Consider the following 25,933-nt stretch of genomic DNA (forward strand, 5'->3'; position numbering starts at 1 on the left):
CGAGCGCAGGTTTATTTAAAAAATTCTGAGCCTTACCCATTTACATTATGTATTACAGTTTTTACATTATAAAACAACAAGAATAAATTTAATCTTGGATTAATCTTGTTCGTATGAGTAATCAATCATTAACTCAAAATACTTTTTCAATTCTTTTATCAAAACATATTTTTATTTTATCAGAATTAACAAATAATATATAGATTTAATAGATTTTCATTAATAATTAACGCAATCTGTATTTCTAGCATCTCTTGGAGATGTACAGCGGTATAAAACTTTGTAAAAGCAAAGTGAAAAAAAGTAAACGTATTGAGTTGAATATAGAATTAAACTAAAAACAAATATTCTATATTTTAAATGCGTAACACTCTTTTCAACCCCTAAAATTAATATTCTATTCAAAACTTACTTTACAATATCAATTAATCAACACTTTCATTTGTTATTGAGCTCAAAATCAGTTGAAACAGTTTCTTTACGAGTCTCTGACTCTGTAACTTTGTAGTCAGATGATTGTTTTGTATCATGATCTTGTGTAAATTCTTTAATAACTGGATTATCCATTTTCTCTTCTTCTTTAGGAATAAAACGATTTTTTGGTAATCTTGGTAAAGATATGACGACACATTCTCCATTCAAAGTAGGCCATGGAATTTGTCTAGTTAAAAATTGTGAACATAATTCTTTTGTTTCCATTTGTACTTGAGCTTGCCTAAATTTTATTTAAAAATATACTCAGTATTATTTTGATTGTAAATCGTTATATCTTGTAAATAATATAATTCACCTTTTTCCATCTTTCAGATCATTCATAAAAGTTATTGCTACTGCTCCTGTAAGTGCAGCTTTCACTTCTGAAGCTTCTACTCCGTTTGGAATGTTAGAAACTAGCAAACTAATTAACAAGTTTTGAAATTAGTGCATTTGAAAACATCCAAAAAACTATTTTCATAAAGGTTAAATACAAATACGTACTGTTTTTCTAATTCAAGTTTTTCTTTTTTTCTTAAAGCAAGCATTCTCAATTTAGCTTTTTTCATTTCTTGCCTATCAGCTAACTTCGATGGGGCAACCAATATGTGTTTTTCATTGATGAATGTCTTTTTGATTGCCTTCAAATTTGCAATTTTATCCCTTACAGTTGAGAAAATCACATGACAATGCCTGGTTGTCTTTTGTGGAAGCTTGATTTTAAATTTCCCAAAAAAGAGGCTCTTTATTTCATCCTTACTTTTGATAGGATGTGGAAATCGTAAATACAAAGTTCTACTTTGCTCTTCCTCCATATCCCAAGAAGTTCGTCGACGTTTACTTGACTTCGAAATTTTATCGGTTTCCAACATCTATACACAAATATCAATGAAAACATTTAGCCTATTATATTTTATGATCATAAATAAAATTAATTATAAATTATCAATGGATTACTTCGAATTGGTTGATAAAGATGTTCTTTTAATATTCAAAACTTAATAGGTTGATATTTAGTGAGAGATTTCGTTGAGCGTTAGTTGACTGAAATAATACATATGAGTTGAGACATAGAAAAAGTAACAGTATTTATGATTTATTTTCATCAGTTTTGGAAAATCTCCTGGGAGGGGGTAGTAGGCTTGAATTAATAGAATGATTGGCTTGTGGTGTATACAAGAGACACTGTGAAAAGAGTATTGGTAATTAAAATGTATATCAAGTCAAATTATTATAACTTATTGCTATAATTTTTGAATGAATGAATTATAGTAAATTCAAAATTGAAACAAAGTTACTCCAAATTATTCTGTGTATCACGTTAATTATACTTTAATGTGGGTAAAAACCAAATCAATCAATTCATCAATTTTTAATTAAAAAATTTTGAAATTAATATTTTACCATGATTAACTCAAAAGTTATATAATCCAACCAATGTGCATATAAATGAGCTTAATATCTGCATATCCGGAAATGAAAAAATTTCTCATAAAAGTTCACTGAGGGAATCTACCTCTTTTCATGTGCAATTCAATGTGGATTTCCATATCCACTGATATCTAATTATTTTTAGATAAATGAAAAAAAACCATTGCCACCATCTTGGCATTTTTTCTGAAAAATGTAACAATTTCTATTTTTTCTTATAAATGCCTGCTATGATAAATATTCCACAAACTCAGACATTACTTGTCTTACCATTTTTCATCTTTGAATCATATCTATTTGATTTGATTTTTGTGGTACATTTTTCTTTTCATGCAAGAACTTTTTGTGTTGAAACATATTATTGAAATTATATATTTTGTAAATAAATAGTGGTCATTTGGAAGTATTGAATTAATTTCAAAACGAGTCCATGTATATAAATTTCATTTTATTTAGATAGTATACGCTTATAGTAGTATTTACATATAATACATGTTTTTAAATTGAGTTTATTTTGTGTTAATATTAGAAAAATGAGAAGAGAATAGTAAAATGAAAAATATCATTAATAACCAACAAGAGATGATAATTTTGAAAAATTAGAAAATTTATAAGAGATACTACTTAGATCTGACCCGTAAGCAAGAGCACCAATACTAAAATAAATGAAACACATTCAACAATATTTTTTATAGATCCCAAACCAAAAATCATTTTTTTTTTAATATTTACACACAAATGTATAAGATCCTTTTTGGATGTTCTTTGCCACTTACTATACTATTGCTATATTTTATAATCGAGGAGCACGCTCGCGCTTGCTCTGGCAAGTCAACAATACATTACCAATTCAGCTTCCTAATCAATTCTCTTTTAGTTCAACTGCATCGTAAGTTAAGTATATTACTAGGAACTGAAAAAAATAAATATTAAGCGACATATAACAGTTAATGTAATTAGTAACTGTTTTCTATTGCTTTTCTATATAGGAAACATATGAGTCAAATATTGATAACTAGGACTGTATTCAAACCTTGATGTTTCATTAGATGCATTTTCGATAAAATATGAGATTAATACTTTATTAAGATCACAGATTCTTCATGAAAACTAAATAAATAATCTTTCTTAGTATCCTGATGACAAACTTCATCTAAGAAATATTTATAATTCATGCAGTCATTTTTACATGATTGATCGAATACTTATTTTTGGCATTAGTCCTTTTTGAAAAGCAGATCTGTAAAATTTGGAATTTTAGTCCATCACATCACAGCATTAAAATACTTACCAAATAATGACATTTTTAGAAAAAATCAACAGTGATTTTTGTACTTTCTGTTATCGCAGGAGCAAAGAATAATACTTCTTTGTATCTTTTTTTTTATTTAAGATGAATTCTGAACTTGTAAGGCTTAATTCAAAAAATCAAGGCGTCATTAAAAATTGACTAAATTTTTTGTAATATCTGAAAATGACAGTTTAATATAAAAGATGTATAAACTAAATTGAATACCATTGTTCACAAGAAATTTGGAAATTTTTCAGAGAATTAACTTTAACCGTAAAATGATTCTGGCATGTTCTTGTCAAGTGGTAAAAAATTTTCCTTTCACCTGCTTTGTACAATTCTGAGAAAAAAAATAGTTCAATAGTTTTAAGACATTTTATTTAAAATACTTTCTTTTTACATATGTACAATAAAAATAGAATCATTTGAATGATATTGAGTATCTATTGCAATAATACTAGGAGGTCTGTACCCCACTTACTAACCTACAAAGTCGAAAAAATTTGTTTTATTTATATCTTTTTTTCCAAATCCAATCATTTTGTTGTTCGATTTGGAAAAAAAGATATAAATTGAACAAATTTTTCTGTGGGATACAGATCTCCTTAATACTGGAAATTCATTATTATTTTATAATGTTCGATATTCCAAGTAATCACAATTGTAATGGATCTGGACCAATGGGTAACTCATCTTCTACGTGAATGCAGTTTTCATCGCACTCGTGATAGTCTTCTTCGATATATATGACCTCGAAAGGGATGACTTCCATTTTTAAATATCTTGGTGTGATACTTTAAGATTAAACTCTTTTAAAACACGTGCGTGGCTGAGAGAACACTGAACACTGACGACGACAGCGTGTCGGCGTGTAGCGGAAAGCTTTATAGTTACAAGTAACGGTACCGGCATTGCGCGCGCAATATCTCGACGCACGGCATCAGCCCACTGACAGTGAATGACTGACGAAGAGAATAAAAGAGGTAAATTCAAATTCTAATTAATCATTCGGAAGATTTTTCGTTACTAAGGTTTATAGTTTCAGGCTTATATCATACAAATATTAGAGATTAATGAATATTATGCTAGCTCGTTAATTCAATTGTTTTCAACAATTTTGTACACGTAAACAAAAAATGAATTAAATCTAATTGAAAAAGTCGATTGTTGTATTATTTAATTTTTCAGAGCATTTATATAGTCTTTTGCAACATGAAATGTTGCATAACTCGAAAACTGTGATGGATAAAAATATCAAAAGATCTTTTCTCTCAGAATAGTCCAATTAATTTTTAAGAGAGTTTTTAGGTCAAAAAGCATAAACTTCAACTATTTGTTTAAAAAAATTGTTTAAACAATTTCAAGCACAATTTTCGGTATTGCAATATGCAAATTTCGAATTCAGTGAGAAATTTTACCAAAGAACATGTAGATACACCGATTAAAAATGTTTTGCTGCATTGTGAAGGATGAAGTATTCGCCACGACACTGCGTACGAGACACGAGTTTCAAAATGCTGTTACCTCTCAGCTAATGAACAAAATAAGTCGAACCTTTACAAAAAACGTCTTTAACTATCGTACTTTAAAATACAGTACTATGCAAAATTTCATTATCGAAAATGTATATCACCACTTAGGCAATTGAAAAAAGTCATGTTTCGTTTAAAAATCTTTCAAAAAATTTTCCATTTTGTTGTAAATAATAAGGTTTCGGAGCAAGTTTATAACTTTGTAGAATAGTTATAAAACGCTGTTTGAAAATTTCCTAAAAAAATATTAATTATTAACAAACATATGGCGAGTGGAAGTTTAAATTCGTCAAAATTCGATTTTTGGAAGAACATGTGGTTTTTTACCCTCATTCATATGTTCTACCCCTCGCGAACTTTTTATTGCAAGTGACCCTAAGTGAAAACTTGCAGGAAAAGTTATGTTTGTAGGTTGTTTACCAACGGTCCGGGGGTTGAAACTGTTTTAAAGGCCTATTTCATTGTAGCAATTTTAAATATCCGGCAGTTCGATCGGCTGCCGGTGCCGATGACATATTATTGAGGTTATATTATGGCTACGGTCGACTTTGTAAATATATTTGTAAAAAAGCGGGATCCTACGTACTAACTGAACTAGTTCAACAGTGTTTTGTTCAATGTTTTTTTGTTATCAGTAATAATTGTTTGCCTACATCAAGAGATTTTTACTGTGTCGTTAAAATGCTAGAAAATTTAGGCATTTTTTGCGCTCGACGCGAGGTCTACAAGCAAAATTTCAATAATATACTAAAGTTAAAGGTAAATACAAATGACTTTAAAATACATGTTTACTCAAATTGATCGTTTTTATTTGTGCAATATTTTAGACATTAACTCCAGAAATTGAGACTGAAATTCTGGATTCTCTATGTACATTTCTAATGAATCCTGAATACTCCAAAGATGTAGCAGAGTGCTTCTCGCAGTCTTTACTTAGTTTATTAACAATGAGTACAACTAGAGATCAATCTCATAATTATGATGGCGATCCGTTACATAGAATTAATTGTGTCATTATAGGAAAACTAATATTGATACATCCTGATGTATTAATGTGAGTATAAAATGCATTATTTGAAATGAAATAATTACACATCTTGATGTATACTATGTCTTCTCAGTTTTGCGTTAGATTATTTTAATAAATATCCAGCACCTTTTGAAAAATTATCCAAAGGTACTAATGAACCTAGAAAAATTAAAAGGCAAATGAGTCAATCAAGGCCTAGAAAAGTTTCAGACAGTGAAATTGTTGAGGCTACATATAATATTTTACTAGCTTTTCCAGAATATTTCAAATATAAATTTCATTGGTCTAAATTTTATAAATACTTAGGACACGATGATATAAAACTTAAATGGTAAGAATTCTTTTATAGTTTTTATACATTTGTGTTTGTATTTTTTTTTTCTCAATAAAATAATGGATAATTTTTTCAATAATTTGTATTGTTTCAGGACTGCTATAAAATGTGTAGCTATAGTATTAGAAATGTCTGAATCGCAAAGAAATAACTGTATTAAAGCTTTAATTAATAACGCTGATCAGTTCCAATTTTTGAGTGATGACCAAGAGAATGTTAAATCAATGTTTGATGTAAAACAAACATTGTCAGAACCAGAGCAATTTGAAAATCACTGTTCATCTGTGGTATCAGTTGCTGGGGTTCTTTTACCTATTTTTAATAAAGACATGACCAAATCAGTCAATGATCTAGTACCTGTTCAATCCATGAAAGAAAATCTTCGCAGTCTCGCTATTGCAGTGGTATCTAGAAAATGTATTTGTTTGCAAGGTCCAGTTGGATGTGGAAAGACTGCAATTATAGAGTATTTAGCTGAAATTACTGGACATGGACCATCAGACTTTATTAAAGTACAATTGGGGGATCAAACAGATTCTAAAATGCTTTTAGGAACTTACAAATGTAGCGATATACCTGGAGAATTTACTTGGCAACCAGGTGTATTGACTCAGGCAGTGATTGATGGAAAGTGGCTATTATTAGAGGATATTGACAGCGCTGCGTTAGATGTTGCTAGTATTCTTGGCAATTTAATGGAAACTGGAACGTTATCAGTACCTGGCTATCGTGACACAATTTATGCCAAAAGTGGATTTCAATTATTTTTTACCCAACGATTAGTTCCAACTAGTTCTGGATTTCAAAAAAAATCATGCAATGCAGTAAGACTATTAGAGAAACATTGGTTTGTTGTGAACATGGAACCTTTATCTCAAGAAGAATTGATAACAGTTGTAAAAACATTATTTCCTGTACTGAGTACTTGCGCTAAAAAAATTGTTGAAGTTTTCCTTTTATTTTCAATGGGAAATCATGAAATCGATAAAAGTGGAGATAATAATTTGAAAACAATTTTCAAAACTGGAAGGCTCATTTCAACTAGAGATTTGAAAAAATGGTGTTTGAGAGCATCAGCTGATTTTGAAGTATCATCTAATGAGTCTGCTTTGAAATTACTTCAAGATGCTATAGATATTTTCTGTTGCTCACTTACAACTCAAGGTATGTACAATGTTCATTATATATCATATTACTTATTAAATAATTTGTATCTTAGTCAACATTCATTATTTTTTGGTGTAAATTAATAATTATTGCTTGTAGCTCAAAGATTGAAAGTTGCTGTGGCCATTGCTAATAAACTAGGTATAATTGAATATCAGGCAAAGTATTTCATACTAACTCATGCAGCTAATCTAACTCCTTCACCAAATGTTTTTCTTTTTGGAAGAGGAAAAATCAATAAGAAAGAAACTTCACTTTTAGCAATCAATCAGTCGATCCCTAGATATTCGTTTACAAAACCATCAGCTCGACTCATAGAGCGTATTGCTACAAGTATAGCACAACGAGAACCAGTCTTACTTGTTGGAGAAACAGGTACTGGAAAAAATAGCAGCATTCAGTATATTGCCCAAAGTACAGGACATAAATTATTGGTCATTAACATGAACCAACAAAGTGAAAGTTCTGATTTGCTTGGAGGATACAGACCAGTGGATTTACGTGTTCTTATTATACCAATTCGGCAAGAATTTGAGGATCTCTTTAGATCATATTTTGCTACGGAACCAAATCAGAAATTCTTATCTCATATTGAAACTTGTTTTGAAAAAGCACAATGGAACAATCTTGTAATACTGATGAAACATAGTACAGATGCAGCTTTAAGACGATTAAAAAATACTATCAATGGTTCTGCCAACAATCATGGAATGATTACTGAAACAAAATGTGATCCTAGTCATACAACACTCATGAAATGGCTGAAACTCTCGTCAAAATTAGATAAACTATTATCTCAAGTTAATTCTAAGCACTCTATTGCCTTATCATTCATTGAAGGCTGTCTCGTCAAAGCTCTAAAAGAAGGCTATTGGATACTTCTTGATGAAATAAATTTGGCTAACGCCGACACATTAGAGTGTTTATCTGGTCTACTAGAAGGAGCTTGTGGTTCTCTATCATTATTAGAACGTGGCGATCGAGAACCGATCAAACGTCACCCGGACTTTACTATTTTTGCTTGCATGAATCCTGCTACCGATGTGGGAAAGAAGGAACTACCCGTTGGCCTACGCAATCGTTTTACCGAATTCTATGTGGACGAGCTCGAAGAAAGCTCCGACCTTCTATTACTAGTAAATGATTACCTGAACGAGCTGCACTTACCAATCAACAAGCATACAGCTATCGTCAAATTTTATCAGAGCGTAAGAAGTGAAGCTACACATTATTTGTTCGACGGCACGGCTCACAAGCCTGTGTACAGTTTGAGAACTTTGTGCAGAGCACTGAGCGTGGCAGCAGCTAATCCATGCATTACCGTGCTCAGATCGCTCTATGAAGCTTTGTGCTTGAGCTTCCTCACGCAACTCGATCACAAATCTTATCCCATTGTTAAAAAAATGATCGACGACGCTATCTTGGATAAAAAATCTGCCAAAGCTGTTGTTGCTGTACCCATTCCAAAACCTCAGTAAGTTGTGCATCGATATTCAACTTTACTTTTTTTTATGTAACATCGAGCGAATAGAAACGAACAATTGATGAAAATACTTTTTCCTTCCGTTAGGTCAATATCTGGGGAAAAGTATCTAAACATCGAAGGTTATTGGATAGTTCAAGGAAGTAACGAACCAGAACTGCTACCCTCTCAAAACTACGTTTTAACACCGTCCGTTCTGCGTAATTTTAAAGATGTCGTACGAGTTGTGTCCATTGGAAAAATGCCACTTCTTATTCAAGGCGACACTTCGGTTGGTAAAACCAGTTTAATCACTTACTTAGCCAGGGCCACGGGTCACGTTTGTCTGCGCATCAACAATCACGAGCATACCGATCTTCAAGAGTACGTTGGAAGCTACGTCGCCGACAAATCAGGCCGACTGATTTTCCAAGAAGGCATACTCATCAAGGCCATGAGAAAAGGTTACTGGATCATCCTGGATGAATTAAATTTGGCTCCCAGTGACGTTCTTGAAGCTCTCAACAGGTTACTCGATGATAATAGAGAATTATTTATCTCAGAAACCCAAGAAACCGTGAAAGCTCACGAAAACTTTATGCTGTTTGCAACTCAGGTAACGCCGAGCGCTCCAATTGTTGCATCTAAGTTTTGAATGCAAATCAATAACTTTATCAATGACTTCTCCAGAATCCACCCGGTCATTACGGCGGCCGCAAAGTCCTCTCGAGGGCCTTCCGCAATCGCTTCGTTGAGCTTCATTTCGACGAGATACCGACCACGGAGCTTCAGACCATTTTGCATCAGAGGTGCGCCATACCCGAGTCTTATTGCAAGCAAATCATCGCTGTAATGCAGGAGCTTCAGGTAAAACGCAAGAACACCGCGACTTTTGCCGGCAAGCGGGGCTTCATTACTCTCCGAGACCTATTTCGCTGGGCCGAGCGATACCGGCAAGCTCCTCACGTCACGGGATTGTACGATTGGAACCAACATTTGGCCGACGAAGGCTATCTCGTTCTCGCGGCTAAAGTACGAAAATCTGAAGAAGCTCAGGAAATTAGGTATGCTCAAGAATCAATTTTAATAATGTAACGGTCTTCATGAAAATTTGATATATTTCTAGGGAAATCATTAAAAAGCATTTGAAGCGTGACGTTAATCCCGATGATTTGTTCACTCTTCACGAGAAGACGTCGTTCGTAACGAGATCTATATTAGAAGAAATAGAAAAGACCAAAACAGCGTCGTTCAAAAACGTGGTCTGGACTTACCACATGCGCAGAATGGCCGTACTCGTTCGAAAAGCCTATCAGTTCAAGGAACCCGTTTTATTAGTTGGCGAAACGGGAGGAGGAAAAACTACCGTTTGCCAAATAATCGCTCACATGAGCGGACGCAAATTGTACACGGTCAATTGTCACATGCACACGGAATCGTCGGATTTCCTTGGCAACTTGCGTCCCGTGAGGGGCCACAACGACGACGATAGATTGTTCGATTGGGTCGACGGACCTCTGGTCCAAGCCATGCAGAGCGGAAACTTTTTCCTCGCTGACGAAATTTCTCTCGCGGACGACGGTGTTTTGGAGAGATTAAACTCGCTACTGGAACCCGAGCGCAGTCTTTTGTTGGCCGAGAAGGGGATAAGTTTCGACTGTACGAACGAGTCGGAAAATTTCATCGTAGCTAATGATAAATTCTTTTTCCTCGGTACGATGAATCCGGGCGGAGATTATGGCAAAAAAGAGCTATCTCCTGCCTTGAGAAATCGTTTCACCGAGATTTGGTGCGATGGATGTCACGACCGGCAGGATCTCAAGGCTATAATGGCACACAATCTCAGCGAGAAGATCGAGGATAAAGATAATTTGACCGACTGCATATTGAATTTCGCAGAGTGGTTAGCTACGACGGATGTTGGAAAGAAATTTTCTGTTAGTATCAGAGATTTACTTACTTGGACGAAATTTGTCAACGCTTGTGTGGAGAAAGAGAGAGGCAAGAGAAAACTCACTTTGAAGGATGCCTATTTTCATGGCGCTTGCTTGACGTTCATTGACAGTTTAGGCTCAGGAATGAATAACATGCTGAGGTATGACGATCAAATTATAAATTACAATACTCGAAAATTAATCCCCAAGTCCATAAAATAAACACAACAATTAGATTTATTTAAAGTACAATTTAATAATTAAAATACTTTTATATTTCCAAATTATATTAAATAAACTAATTCCGTAACTTATTTCAGCGTCAAAACCCTGAAGACCTTCGAAAATAATGCTTTCGATTTTATAAAATTGCAAATAGACAAATTAGTCGAATCAACTTCAGAAACTTCAGTAGATATCGATTCTGCGGAGACAAATCACGATGGCCTCTATGGGATATCACCGTTTTACATTGAAAGAGGCGAACTCAGCTCCGAGGAGAGCATTACGTCGTTCACCTTCCAAGCACCGACGACGCAGCAAAATTGTACAAAGCTCTTGAGAGCTTTACAGTTGTCGAAGCCAATTTTGCTCGAGGGCAGCCCCGGAGTTGGCAAAACTAGTTTGGTATCTGCTCTTGCTCAGGCTTCGGGACATAGCTGCTTGCGCATCAACTTGAGCGATCAAACCGATATATCGGACTTATTTGGTGCCGATCTGCCAGTCGAAGGCGGCAAAGCCGGCGAATTTTCATGGAAAGACGGACCCTTTTTGAGAGCTCTGAAGGCAGGCCAATGGATTCTCTTAGAATGAAATGAATCTAGCTTCGCAGTCAGTTTTGGAAGGTCTGAATGCTTGCTTCGATCACCGAGGACAAATTTACATACCGGAGCTAGGTAAATAATACATGTTTCTTTTAAATGCAGTTTTTATGCCAACAATTACTTGATTTAACTAATGAAATTATTTTAGGAAAAACATTCAATGTCAGGTCAGAAACTAAATTATTTGCCTGTCAGAATCCTTTGCGTCAAGGTGGCGGTCGTCGTGGTTTGCCAAAGTCATTTTTAAATCGTTTTACCCAAATTTTCGTTGATGCTTTATCCAACGATGATCTGAAGTTTATTGCATCATCGCAATATCCGAAAATCGATTCCATGATAGTTGAGAAAATGACTGAATTTAATTTGCGTATGGCTCGCGAAGCCGGTGTTAACTGGGGAATTTATGGAGCTCCGTGGGAAATGAATCTGAGAGACATATGCAGATGGTGTGAAGCAACGATTGAAACTGCATATATTAACACAGAAGGATCGGTCGTTTGCAACCCGGGAAATGCGGTTGAACTAATTTATGTCGATAGAATGAGAACAAGGCAAGATAAAGACAAGGTATTTTGATGCAATTTTTTTTCCATTTTTTGAAAAATGAATATTTTTATTTTTATTTTTATTAATCATTCATTTTATTTTTCCATTAGGCTAAACAAATATATGAAGAAATATTTGACATAAATGTCTATCCACTATTACCACCGGTAACTGTGCATATGAGCGAAGAAAAAGTTTATTTTGGATCGATAGCTGTTGAGCGTACTGATTCTTCCTATTGCACTGATTCAAATTTTTTATTGCTTAGAAATCAAATGTCTACTTTGCAAAGTCTCGCTCTGTGCGTTAAAATGAATTGGGTGTCTATACTTGTAAGATGGATAAAACATGTTTAATCAAATGTACTATTACTTAAATATCGATTGTTATAATCTATTAATTAATAGGTTGGAAGCTCTGGAAGTGGTAAAAGTAGTGTTGTACGCGTACTCGCTCAAATGGCTGGTCAGAAACTGAAGTCAATAGTAGTCAATTCAGATATGGACAATTCAGAAATATTAGGCGGTTTTGAACAAGTATGATTTTTTGTCTTATTTTTATAATATATATGTGATCGGATACTTTAAATAAATGTCGATCCTTTACGTTTAGACCGATTATAATCGACACTTGGAATACTTAATTGAGCAAACAGAGACTTTACTGATCAAACATTTAAAAACAAAAGTTCAGAAAGAAAACATTGGCCAAATTGAAAAGTACCATAGTTTGATTGAACATGTTCGCAGCTTCTTAGACGGTAATAACTCGATTTTCAATTTTTAATAATGATTAAATTTATAATAACTCAATTATTGAATTTTCATAATTTTCAACGTAGATGAATGCAAATTGCTCACCACGTCTGCAGCAACGGAACAATTCATTCGTAGAATAGACGGATTATCGATGTTGCTCGCTGAAATGAAGCGAGAAAAATTACTTTTGACAGAAATACGAGCTATCAGAGTACAACTGCGACAGCTCAAATCATGCGTAGAAGAAGATCAATGTCTCAACGCCGGTGGTAAATTCGAATGGGTCGACAGTGTTTTAGTGAAGGTACAGTACTCTGAATTTCATAAATTTGTAAAGAAATGAATTTCATGTAGCTTTTACTGATTCGGATTTTTCGTAATTCAGTGTCTAAAAGAAGGAACATGGCTGCTGATAGATCAAGTCAATTTATGCAGTCCTGCAGTATTGGACAGGCTTAACGGATTGTTAGAACCCAACGGAGTACTCAGTATCGGAGAACGAGGTATTGGCAGTGATGGCAACATCGTAACCGTTAAACCTCATGAAAATTTCCGGTTATTCTTTGCTATGGATCCGAAGCACGGAGAAATTTCAAGGTAACAGTCGATTGGAAGAGCCCATTTAAAGCCAATGTTCGTTCAAACTCAATTAAATTAATGAATATTTTTTTAATTTTTCATTTTAATTCCCAGGGCTATGCGCAACAGGGGCGTTGAAATTTTCTTGTTGCCCAATCAAGAAAGCCCTGATACCGTCGACCTCGACTACCGTTCGCTTTTGCATCAAACCGGACTTACCAAACGCAACCATCAAGAAGCTCTGATGATGCTGCATAAACGCATGTGCGAAGATATATCGAACTGCGATAATCTGAACGTTATCCAACTGTTGCATACCGCTTTTTTGGTGGTGCAACAACTCAGACGTGCTTTCCCAGTTGTCCAGGCATTCGAGAGCTCTTGCAAGGACGTTTATATACGCGCCAGGTCGATCTTCGATCATGAAACGCGCTTGCGTCTCATTGCAATCATCGTAGATACTATTTGTGAGTACGAGGTCGGCACTGCAAGTGACTACGTTTTCGATATGAATGTAGCTACATGTAATTTGGATAGCTTGTATGAGAATTCAAAACTTTCTATTATCAAACATCATGGCTTTCTTCTGGATTGGTGCGTCCGAGAGTACTTGCGTGTGTCAAAAGAACACCCAGAAAGTTTAGTAAATCTGAAAACTGAATTTTTCAACAACTTTTTTTCTTACGATGTCGAATCAACGAGTACTGGTCTAATGGAAATTGTACCTTATATTTTACTCAATTTTTACGAATACTCTACTATGGCCGATGTAGAGCAGAGAAAAAAATGGGCTTCTAGTTTATTCGAAAGATGTTCTGGTATGAAATACTTTGGTATTAAAAGTGAAATTCTTGCCACTGATGTTTCAAGATACGAGTTAGACAGCAATTTGGACATTAATTTACCCTGGGACAATAAACTATTTAAAAGAGCTAATAATATGGCCCTCATACTGTTCTTTGATATGCTGATTGCCGATCACGATACCAGAGCCAATTTGACGATCAAAGAATCGGACGAATTCATAACTGTTGCTCAATTTTCTGAAGCTACTCGCATGGGTGAAACAACGTTCCAATTACATGACCAATTATTAATATCAAAATATGGAACGATTTTACATCAGTTTAAACGATGCATCAATGGCATGATAAAAAGTACAAAAACCGTCCTAGATAATACCAAGTATGTCCTTCTTCGTCAGAAATTACAATCGTATAGAAGATTTTGTAATTTAGGAGATAAGAACCTGATGAAAAAAACGGACCTTATGAATATATCTGATGTAAATATGGATGAAATTGCTTTGTTGCTGAAAGTTCATTTCAAATGGTTAAAAAAATGTGTGTTTTTCCTTAACGAAATTTACGAAGATAGATCTTCCAATCCGAAGTACAAAAAAGATTTTAAACAGTTGAAAGAAAGTATTCATCAAGTGGAAAAGGAATCAGCGACAGTGTACGATCCATTCCGAAAAGTTTGCAAACTATACAAAAAGCAAATAGTTTCTTCGTTAGCTTGCTCATTTAATACAGCATTAAACGTGTATTCTCAGCTTAAATATGTTACAGAATCTTTTTCACCGTCAAAAAACAAATACTTCAGTGGTCCATTATCAGAAGAATCTAAATTCATTACCCTTCAAACTGAAGAAGCATTGAAAATAAGATCAGAATTGATTCATCTTTGGCATAAATTTTACATCAACGAAGAATTCGAAGAAGATGTTTTGGAAAAATTGTTCAAAATCGGTCATTACTGTGATGAGCACTTCAATATTTCTACTTTTTCTGATGATAAATTATCAAGTGTTTTAAAAACGAATTCTTCTAAAGACTTGATCAAATGGACAGCCAAAATTCAACTTTGGCCTATTCATGAGTATATGCTAAATTTATACATTGGGATGGTTCAAACACAATTGTTTAAGAAGTTTATCAGCGAAGAAAACGATTATAGTCTACCATTCTTCAACTTGTCAGATCATGAAATAGAACTTTCAAATGTTCCGACCGAACTTTTAGCAATATTAAAAGCCATACAGACGAAAAAAGATTTGCCTGAAGAAAGAAATCGGCTAATATTCGCACTTTCTATTTGGTTCACGAAATTCAGTGAAAATTCGTATGCTACAAAATACTACAAAGAAGTAAGTACTGCTAAAAATATTCATAAAAATTGTTATTTTATTTTTGAATTAACGTTATTTCGTTGCCCATTTTCAGATAACTCATTGGCAAGCTAAGTGTACTGAACTTCAAATCAAATCTCCCGTCGAACGAGAAGAAATGAGCTTGGAAAATCCCGTTAGTGGTCCCGTATTAATAAATCTAGTCACCGAAATTCTTTTAAATAAAAATCAAATAGATCATCGTAGTCACGGATCGTTGAACTTTGAAGCCAATCTTGGAAGGTATCAAGCTTGTTTGCATCAACTACAAACAGTAAACGATATGCTATGGGCAAATAGTGTGTCGATAAATTCGCAACGCTTTGATTTCATTGCAAATGATGTCGAGACATTGCGTTTGTTGGTCAGTAACTTTTTATCGGCTAGCGAGCAAATCGACACCGATACTTTATTTAAAAAACATCTTAAAAGTGATAAATCTGGGTCAAAACCTATTATCGAAGACGAGTACTTGAAACCTTTAGAAGAACTTAGAAAAATTTCCAAAACTTTGGAACAGGATACAAGTAATCCAGTTAGGGGTAAAGCTTGGACTTTATTAGGCTTCTTGCAAACTTTTGTTTTTGGTAATATTGGCTACATCGATCCAGTATATAAAGTAATGATCAAATTGGGCTACGTTGATGACGAAATATCTGATTCCAAAAGTACCCTGTATGTTGCCAAGCTATACTCGAAAATTTTAGGATTGGCTGATTCTGCAAAACATCATCCAAGACTTGTAGAAATTGAACGCAATCTACAAACATTGAAAATTGAGAAAGAATCATTACAGAGTCGGCAGTCAGTCAGACCCTCGAATTCCGAGTTTACCGCTTTATCAAAAGAGTTTTCTAACTTCCGACAATCTCTTGGTTCATTTTCTGTTATTGATAAACATATAAAACAATTAAGCGAAACAATATCACAACTTGAATTCCAGGGAGATTTGAAATTCTTGGACAATGCAAAATCGACCAATCGGGCAGCTGAAATCTGGCTAGCATCGTTACGTGGCTTTATGAACAAAGTAGAAGAACAATTTTTACTCGGTTATCCCGATATGGTTTATCCTGTAATTACCGGTCTTGCACGAATTCATCATGGCATACGAATACTCATTGAAGAAAGCAATCGTTTGATATCTGCGTCTGAAACAAATCTTGGCGCGGAAAAACTTGAATCTCTCTTATGCAATTTAGTTCGTTTTCCTACTTTTGGTTCTAGTCAAGAAAACTTTTTGGAGCTCGTAAATTTGTGCACTTCGCGAGAAAGTCGCGAGCTTGTATTATTCAGCGTTATGCCTGATAATAAGCTTCTAGCTGTGCGTGAACAGTTTCGTCTCACCATGTCCGGGTTGTATGAAATTCAAAATTACATTGTTCTCAAAGGAACGTTGACTAAAAAAACATGGGTTGAATTGAACGAACTATTGAATCAAATCGTTGCAACATGGCGTCAACAAAAAGCAGAAACAGAAAAGCACGAAGATGAAAATATAATGGCAGAAATATCGGACGAAGAAGAACAAATCGATCGGGAACTTAAAATTCTATTTCCCACTTATCGTGATGATTTGGCAGATATTGACGAAACTTTTACACCTGCTTTAGAAAAAAGTGTTTCGCCGAATAAAGAAAATAACTATGTTACTCTCCTTACTGATACTGATATTCAAAAGGTTTGAATTTTTAATTGCCAGATGCACGGAAATTAAATATGAATACATCAAAGTTATAAAAATTATCTTTTTTTTTCAGGTTCACGAGATACATTCAAATATCGTGAACTTTTATATTACCTCGGAATGGTTAATGAGGAAATCATCCCAATTAGCAGTTCACTACGAAAAACCACTTCTTCAACGCTATAGTACATTTGCAATAATCTCAAATAAAATTTCTCCAGCTTTGAGCAACAATCTTACAGAAAATTTATATACTAGCATTAATCTACTAGCTTCATTTGCTAGACGCTTAAACCGAGGAGAAGTTTTAAACCCACTTAATAACGTAAAATCGTCGAAGCCGTATGATTATTACAGAGACAGTAATGTAAAAGAAATTGAAAATTGCATTCCTCTCCTCGAGAATATCACCAATAAAGTTTCGGATTTATTAAATGAATGGTCTCAACATTCAACTTTAAAGTCAATTAAGGTAGTGCTTGAAAAAATTTACTCATTTCCTGTTACGTCTGCGGTATCCAAATTTTTGACTGGCTTTGAATTGCTTCTTGTGAAAATGCATGAATGGGAGGAAAATGCACCCCACGATGCATCATTAAGCGAGTTCATATTTGCACTGATAAGGCAAATAAAAGAGTTACGAAAACTTGAACTTGCTTGCTGGAAGGATTGCCTAGTAGCCACTGAAACAAAATTGCAAGAAAATGCTTCTAAAAATTGGTTCTTTTTATATTCCCTGACCGACAGTTACATCAAAAAAGAAAAATTGAAAGGTATTTAAATTATTATTTCTCTTCATTTTGTACTGATTCACCCGGAAAATAATTAAATAATATTTTTTAGGCGAGGAGGAACCTATCACATCTGTCAAATTAATTAAATCATTAGAACTTTTCATGAAAGAATCGCCTCTGGTCGAATTTAAAGCGCGGTTACAACTACTTATGACATTCCATCATCATGCTTACTTCGCGAAAACCTGTACCGAAAGGGATGAATTGCTTGCTATCACGTGGAACGTCCACAATTATTACTCGCAATTTTCATTAGGCATTCAAAAGAGATTAAATGCTGTAAAAGCACCTATTGAAAATAAACTAGAAGCTTTTCTTAATATTGCTCGATGGAATGATAAAAGCTATTGGGAAGTCAAAGAAAAAGTTAAGGAAACTCATCGTACTTTATACAAATACATCAAAGAATATGAAACTAATTTGAAAGATCCAGTGACACCTTATCTTATAGTGAAGCCAATTTCTGAAGGTGACGAGGTAAGTTTTTTCCAACATTTAAAATCATCTATCTATCGAAAGTAGAAATGTTGTTTATTAATATTTGTTCTTCTTTATTATAAAGGGTACGTTTGATCGTTTATATCTACATGATAATGATCACATTACGTCAGTTGATCCCAAAGAATTCACCGTTTCAATCCCTGCTCATTCTTTCAATGCTCCAACAGTACAAAGTGATTTGATTACCAGAGCAGAAAATCACTACTTGACTCGGGCTACAAAGCTTTGCGAAAAAATTATTTCTTCTTCCTCGTATTATAGTTTACGTATGGAATTTGAAGAATTTATCAAAGAAAAAGTAGGTAGTAGCATAGAATTACGAGAACTAAAAATTGGTAAAAGAGTGCCTTTGTCGGTAAAAAAACGGAAAGCTAAGTCTATCTTGCAACGAAAAAAATCAGCTCTTTCTGATTACTTTGAAGATATCAAGAGTTTTGGAGTATCGAATGTGAATGTGAACAGTGAGTCAGAAGGGCTCGACTTTACCATACCACCATTAGAACTTGAAGCTGCTCTGAAAAATACGCTTGAATTTGGGAAACTCGATGAAAAAACAATAAACCAATGGATAGGATGCGAAAAGTAAGTATTGATGGTTTCATTTATAAAAATTATATTATATTGAATTGCAATTTATATTTTATTAAAATTTTTAGATACTATTATGGCTCTCTTAGCAAACTGAATGCTTTGATTCAATCGCTTTCAACAAACGCAACAGATTTAGGAGTAAATAATATAGAATTGTGCAAAGGATTCTCTGCCCACCTCATGCTTTTAGCCAATGAACAGAAGAAAAATCTGGCCACTGTTCTCAAATACTTCATTAGTCTTCGATCGCAAATCAATGATTTGACTTTCATAAATCCTGATGACAATACCGCCACGAAACAAAAAGATATTCGAAATAGCGCCAACAACTTACGCGAGTTACTTATAACTATTCGAGCTAGTTTAGATCAACTTTTGGTCTATCTGCATGCTTGCCCGGAACAATCGAATTCAAGAGACGTCAGTAGCATTTACACTTTATCATCTCATGAACTACCTTTTGAAGAGTGTAAAAAAGGAGACGCTACATGGAAAAAAGCCAGTAGTTACATTACAGAGTGCTCAGACATTGTTTCGAGCTTAGCTGAAGAGTTCAATAAATTATTTCCAGAAATGTATATCTTATGTGGTGAAAATAATGAAATGGAAGACCAAGTAAATATAATCAATTCTAGACATTTCGGATTCTTGAAAAACAGTTTTGAGAGCTTGAAAACTGTCAGAGATAAAATAATCGAATTTTCAAATATGTTTATTACAAATGATGGTTCGTACCATCCATTACTTAATAATATTAAATTTTTGGAAGATAGTATTGGCGACAAAATCAAAGAATTCGATAATCTGGTCACAGCTTTGAACAAACCACTGGAATCGGAGGACACGTGGAGTACCGATAGTTTAGATCAATATGAAATTGAATTAGAAAAACTAGTCAATATGATTTTGATTGTCATTCAAAATAAATACAAAAATATAGTAGGAGCGATATCTGAGAAAAACGGAGATAATGCAAACAGTAAAGTTGATGGAAAATTAAGGGACAAATTAATAAAGTCCATAGAAATAGATATCAAAGCATTAAAACTGAAAGACATTCATCAAAGTTTAAACAGTTTATTAAAAACGACGTTCAATGTCGATCAGAGGAGTATTCTCAGTTACACGAGGCTTCTTCAAAAATGCTTACCACTGTTCCAACAGTATCTTTTGCTCGCTCAATTTTATATTAACGAACAAACAGCTTCGTTACGATTGACGTGTAAAATTTTACACTTGCAACTCAACGTTTTTTTAGATCTTGCCAACAACGGATTTTGTATTCCAGATGATTTAGATCTTACATCGAGTGACGAAGGTGAACAGGAAAAAGAAAACGAGAATGGTATGAATCTCGGTGATGGCGAAGGTCAGAGAGATGTTTCTGATCAAGTAGAAAATGAAAATCAATTGGAAGAAGCAACATTGGTCGGTCAAGAAGGAAAAAAATTAGATGATGAAGATAGTACTGAAAAGAATGAAGGAATCGAACGTTCTGAAAATGTTGAGGAAAAATCACAAGACGTGAATAAAAAAGATGACGATAAGGAAGAAGATGAAGCTTCAGATTTAGATAAGCAAACGGATGAGATCGAGGATGTAACTGACAAGCTCGACGAACAAATTTGGGGTGAAGATGAGGAAAAACTTGAAGAAATCGGTAATGGAGAACAGTCAAATACTGAGTCTCAGCAAGATTCTCATGGTCAAAGTGAAGAAATAGAAGCGTCTGAAAGAGACCAACAACAAGGAATAAATGAAATGAAGGAACCGCAGTACGACGAAGATCAAGTGAATCCTTCTCATGGGCAAATGGAAGCTCCAACCGAACCAGAAGGACTTAATTTACCCGAAAATATAAATATCGATGAGACAGAAATGAGAGACGATGAACCAATGAACGAAGAAAATCCTTTCGACTTAGACAAAATGAGAGGAGATATGGTTTCTCATGAGCCGGACATTTTTGAGACTACGGAAGAAGTGGTTGATTATGAAGTTGAGTCAGAAAAGTATTATTCGGGTGATGATAAACATGATCCGGAAAAATCTTCGGATAATTTTGATAATCACGAAGTAATTACCATCGATGAAGACCAGAATATGACAGATGCTGAAGTAACTCCATCTTCGCAAAAAGTTGAAAAAGAAGAAGAAAATGGTGAACCAGAGTCAAAAAATAAAGACGAGGATGAAAATCAAGAAGACAAATCTTTACCGCATAGTGGCGAAGCAGCTCAAGGACTACCGGAAGGTAGTTTACGAGATACAATTTCTAAAGAATCGATCGATAATCTCGAGTTTAATTCGGAATCTAATTCTGAAAATTGGCAAGATGTAAAGGACATATTAAATAATCACACACTAACAGATCAGGCTGATGCCGTAAGTCATATTTTTTTAATTAATAAGTTTAACTTCTACAGCAATTTCAATGACGTTTTTTCTTTTACAGGAAAAGAAAAGAAAAAATATGAGTGAAAGCGATGAAGACTACGAGTTAACCGAAAGCAATGAGCCTAAACAGAAAAAAATAAAAAACATAGTTAATGCTCGAAATGAATCAGCTGAAGATGTGATAGGAGTAAGTGAATCCGATTGCTATGAAGTAGATAATGCAGTGGAAAAACTGTTAAAAGAAAAAGTTTCTAATATTGAAAGAGAAGAAAGATCGTCTAAAAAACAACATGAGGAAGCGATGGATGTCGACGTGTATGAAGATGAAAAAATCGAACCAATGGACGATGATTTTTCTGTCAAAGATAATCTAGAAAAAGTTGATAACGAAAAAAAAGCTAATGATAGTCAGCTTGAAACGCCAGCTGAGGTTGATATTCAAGGTGAAGTTACTGAAACCACGAAAGTTTCGCGAGGCGATGAAGTAAATTTCTTTATCAATAACATTACGTTCGAACCGGAAACCATATCGTCTGAACAAATTGAATCTCGAAGAGTAGAAGTTGAAAAAACTCTCAGCCAATGGGTTCAGAAACCATCAACAGCCGAAGCATTGGCAGCTTGGAATGATGTCAGTGCAGTGACACATATTGGTGCCTGTGATCTGGCAGAAAAACTCAGGCTAGTCTTGGAACCTTCCCAAGCGACTAGTCTAAAGGGCGATTATCGTACAGGTAGACGTATTAATATGCGAAAAATTATTCCGTACATCGCTAGTCAATTTCGTAAAGATAAAATTTGGCTACGTCGTACTAAACCATTCAAACGCAACTATCAAATTGTATTAGCCATAGACGATTCCAGTAGTATGGTAGACAATCATTCCAAGGTATTGGCATATGAGTCTGTTTCACTTATAAGCAAAGCTCTGACTCATTTGGAAGCTGGAGAACTGAGTATAATAAGCTTTGGAGAAGAGACAAATATATTGCATCAACTTGGTGATACATTCACTGAACACAGTGGTGCTAGGTAAATGAAAATCATAGCATAATTACTTGATTTGACAAGATAAATAGTAGTTGGGATAAACTTTATGATTTCTTTTTTAGATTGATGCAAGAAATGAGATTTGAGCAAAAGCAAACCTTGATTGCAAAAATGCTCGATTTTACAGTAGATATGTTCGAGAGTCATAGTAGCTCCTTGGATAATGCCAAATTGCTAGTCATAATATCAGATGGACGAGGCGTATTTTCGGATGGAATCCAAAGAATTAAATGTGCTATTCGAAGAGCTAGATTGGCAGATATTTTCTTAGTTTTTATTATTGTAGATAGTCCCATGAACAAGGTAAATTATTTTATAGTTTTAATTTTGTCTTGGTTTATTCTTTTATATTTATCAACAAATTAATTTTTTTAGGAATCCATTTTTGATATTAAGATGCCTGTTTTCAAAGATGGTAGATTAGCAGCAATGAACCCCTACATGGACAGTTTTCCATTCCCATTTTACATGATTTTGAAGGACATAAATACTTTGCCTGAAGTTTTAAGTGATGCTTTGAGGCAATGGTTTGAGATTGTGGGAATAAATCACTCGTAAATTGTATCATAAAACATAAAAATCAATTTATTGCATGTTTAGTATGTATGTTTCTTAAAATAATTGAATGAATCGTTTAACCAATGAATTTATACATTTATAATTGTAAATAAAGTTGAATTTTTGGTCATATTTCAAGAATGATATAATTGAGATCTAGGATTTTATCATTTTTATGCATTTTGTCATTAATGTTACCCAAACCTACACTTTATTGTGTTTAATTTAAGCCTGAAAATGAAAAACTTGTTATCATTAGCTGTAAGGAAAAATTTGAAAAGTAAATATTTTTAGAAAGGAAAAAAAGAAGATTTATTAGAGATCCATCAAATCGATTTTAACCATTGAAATTTAAACCTTCCCTCTATTTAACTTAACCTATTAAAGTGTAGCAGAAAGATTTTTTCGGCTTGCGAACTGTAGCAGACATAATAATAAAAACACTGAGTGTTCGCTGTTCAGTTAGTGATGAACTTGAACAATTTTAAGCTCCATAAATATCGATAAATATTTTCTACATAATTTTTCATTTTTATCTTGCATGAAATTGAAGTGAATTTAAATCAAAATGAATGTATTTCGTAGTAAATTAAAAAACTCTGCAAATTTAGTTGGAAGTATTATTCAAGGGACAAGAGGTTATTCTACTGCCAAAAAGATACCTATTGAATGGATAAGGCCTGTAAAAATACCTTGCATTGATCCTAGAAAAAGTGGTGATGGAGGAGTAGATTTTAATGTCAAGCCCACAGACTTTGTTGGGAAATATGTATATTCCCAAGAACTAAAGCAAGAGTATGTAAATATTATTTTACTTCTATTGTCATGAAACTTGAATTCTAATTTTAAATTTTTTCTAGAACTGATGAAAATGTCAAGAAAATATTTACTGTAGAATTTAATAGAAGAAAAGAAATGATTACTCTTGAAAAACAAAAGGCAACTCAATTACTCCAAAGACATTTGTATGATACTAACTCAATGGAAACAAAAAGTAGGATATAATGTTATTTTATATCGAATGATCACAGTAAATCATCCAGTAGTTTTTGGCAGAGTTATCCATGAATAAATAAATATGAAATTTTTTTTAAATTGAATATTCCTACTGAATAATGAATTTTAATTTGAAAAAGATTTTGCATGGATTATTTTACTTGATTTTCAAAACTGCTAAACTTATTAAAATACCTAATAATTAGATAAGTTTATAATTTAACTCATGAAAGTTAATGTGATTTTAATTTTTTTTTTTTTTTTAGTTGGTCGGATAACAGTTCATATATTGAGGCTGCAAGAAATTCAAAATATAAATCCAAATGATAAAAGAACTAAATCAATTTTGAAAGAAATGATTGAAAAAAGAAAAAAATGGTTAAGAAAATTAAGAATGCATGATTATCCTCGTTTTGAATATATACTGAAAAATTTAAATCTGACGTACAAACCATTTTCACAGTAAGTTATACAAACAAACTTTTTTTCAATTCATATAATAATGTCATGATTAAATAATATCATAAATGAATATAGGTTCAATCCTTACATAAATCGTAAACCATCTACAACTCACATGTTAGAAAATTATTGTGATAATATGATACAACAAAAATTGGAAGAGTACAAAAATGAACTTGAAGAACAAAAAGGAGAATTTTTCAAAGATAAAGTAGAAAAATTGCAGTTCATTAGAAATGAAGAAATTGCTTGTGGTAAAGAACCTACTATCACAGAGGAGATGATAGAGGAAGCCCAAAAACAAGCAGCTAGCATTAAAAAATAATCAAATGTTTCGATTTATAAATAAATAAAAATACTTGTTTCTTTAATAGTTTTATTTAATTGTTTTCATCACGCTGTCCATTTGATCAGCGCAATTTTATTTCATGGGTCTGCATCCAATTAGGAAATGAATTTTAATATTTTATATAATGAAACATTAAATTTCAGTAATTTAGTTTGATAAGGCTTTCTGTATAGAAAACTTATCACTTTCTGTAATGGTTCTCACCTATTTATAATATTTTCAACAAAATTTTGTAAAGTTTGTAGTAGTACATATTTTTTATTATGTATTGTAACAAATTGCAAGTTGTTAACAGCAGATAGTTACGATAATTTTCAATTCTTATCAGTACAAAAAACAATTAATTTTTACACTTATTTTATATTATTTTGCACGTTATTATATATCTAATATAGATATTTCAAAAACATTTACCAACGTTTTTAGTATAATAGCAAAGTTTCGTCGTATGCGGAATAAATTTCGTCGATGTGAATGGTATTAGATATCCATTCAATTATCAAAAAAGGTTTTCTGTTTTTATAATATGAGAAGTCGAAACCAAATTATAGCAAGAGTACAAATACTGCTTGGTCTCATTTCAATCAAAGACTTATAAAATATGCAGATGAATTTAGAAAATCCTATAATAAATCATGTATCAAATTTACTTAGTAAGGTTTTTAGTTCATTAAAAAAAAAAGCCGCCTGAATTATTTTACAATATAAATTCATTTTCAATCAATAGAATGACTGTTATTTGACTGCAGATCTATTCCTCTTTGTAAATTTAATTATATTCTTTAAAAAGAGCAGATACACGCAGCACATTTACTATATTTTAATGAGTATTTTGAAGAATGCGAAAGAAATCCATCAGAAAAACTCTTAATTTGGTTTTCAGATGATAGTTTTCAAGTGATGAATATTTAAAATATTCAACATTTGTACACTATTAACATATTACATTTCTATTACCAATATATGAATATTATCAAAAAGTGATTATATCCTAGAACTTTTTTTACTCATAAAAA

The 25,933-nt window shown here is 33.2% G+C and overlaps 3 protein-coding genes across 3 annotated transcripts; 2 read left to right on the forward strand and 1 right to left on the reverse strand.

The window, feature by feature from the left end:
- Nucleotides 1–329: 329 nt before the first annotated feature.
- On the reverse strand, nucleotides 330–1,568 carry LOC106657242. The gene is made up of 4 exons (XM_014378635.2): nucleotides 1,432–1,568; nucleotides 979–1,346; nucleotides 791–898; nucleotides 330–715 (listed from the first exon to the last, which is right to left on the reverse strand). The coding sequence occupies exons 2-4, from the start codon at nucleotides 1,344–1,346 to the stop codon at nucleotides 439–441; spliced, it is 753 nt and encodes a 250-aa protein (XP_014234121.1). The 5' UTR covers nucleotides 1,432–1,568; the 3' UTR covers nucleotides 330–438.
- Nucleotides 1,569–5,247: 3,679 nt separating this feature from the next.
- On the forward strand, nucleotides 5,248–23,367 carry LOC106657216 (midasin-like). Its single transcript, XM_023459317.1, is given in 25 exon segments — nucleotides 5,248–5,487; nucleotides 5,556–5,782; nucleotides 5,850–6,089; nucleotides 6,187–7,256; nucleotides 7,359–8,733; nucleotides 8,830–9,337; nucleotides 9,412–9,785; nucleotides 9,848–10,816; nucleotides 10,976–11,465; nucleotides 11,467–11,551; nucleotides 11,628–12,046; nucleotides 12,136–12,357; nucleotides 12,433–12,561; nucleotides 12,638–12,785; nucleotides 12,867–13,087; nucleotides 13,169–13,380; nucleotides 13,477–15,511; nucleotides 15,588–17,213; nucleotides 17,293–17,992; nucleotides 18,063–18,490; nucleotides 18,576–19,096; nucleotides 19,171–21,490; nucleotides 21,561–22,534; nucleotides 22,615–22,855; nucleotides 22,928–23,367. Coding segments are annotated over 25 exon segments (15,795 nt in total). The 5' UTR covers nucleotides 5,248–5,409; the 3' UTR covers nucleotides 23,111–23,367.
- Nucleotides 23,368–23,565: 198 nt separating this feature from the next.
- Nucleotides 23,566–24,939, forward strand: LOC106657243 (28S ribosomal protein S15, mitochondrial). Its single transcript, XM_014378637.2, has 4 exons — nucleotides 23,566–23,905; nucleotides 23,971–24,104; nucleotides 24,373–24,568; nucleotides 24,644–24,939. Exons 1-4 carry the CDS (start codon nucleotides 23,679–23,681, stop codon nucleotides 24,891–24,893), a joined length of 807 nt encoding a protein of 268 aa, XP_014234123.1. The 5' UTR covers nucleotides 23,566–23,678; the 3' UTR covers nucleotides 24,894–24,939.
- The last annotated feature ends 994 nt before the right edge of the window (nucleotides 24,940–25,933 follow it).

This window comes from Trichogramma pretiosum, unplaced genomic scaffold (genome assembly GCF_000599845.2).
Source record: "Trichogramma pretiosum strain Unisexual culture from Peru unplaced genomic scaffold, Tpre_2.0 scaffold66, whole genome shotgun sequence".
Lineage (NCBI taxonomy): Eukaryota > Metazoa > Arthropoda > Insecta > Hymenoptera > Trichogrammatidae > Trichogramma > Trichogramma pretiosum.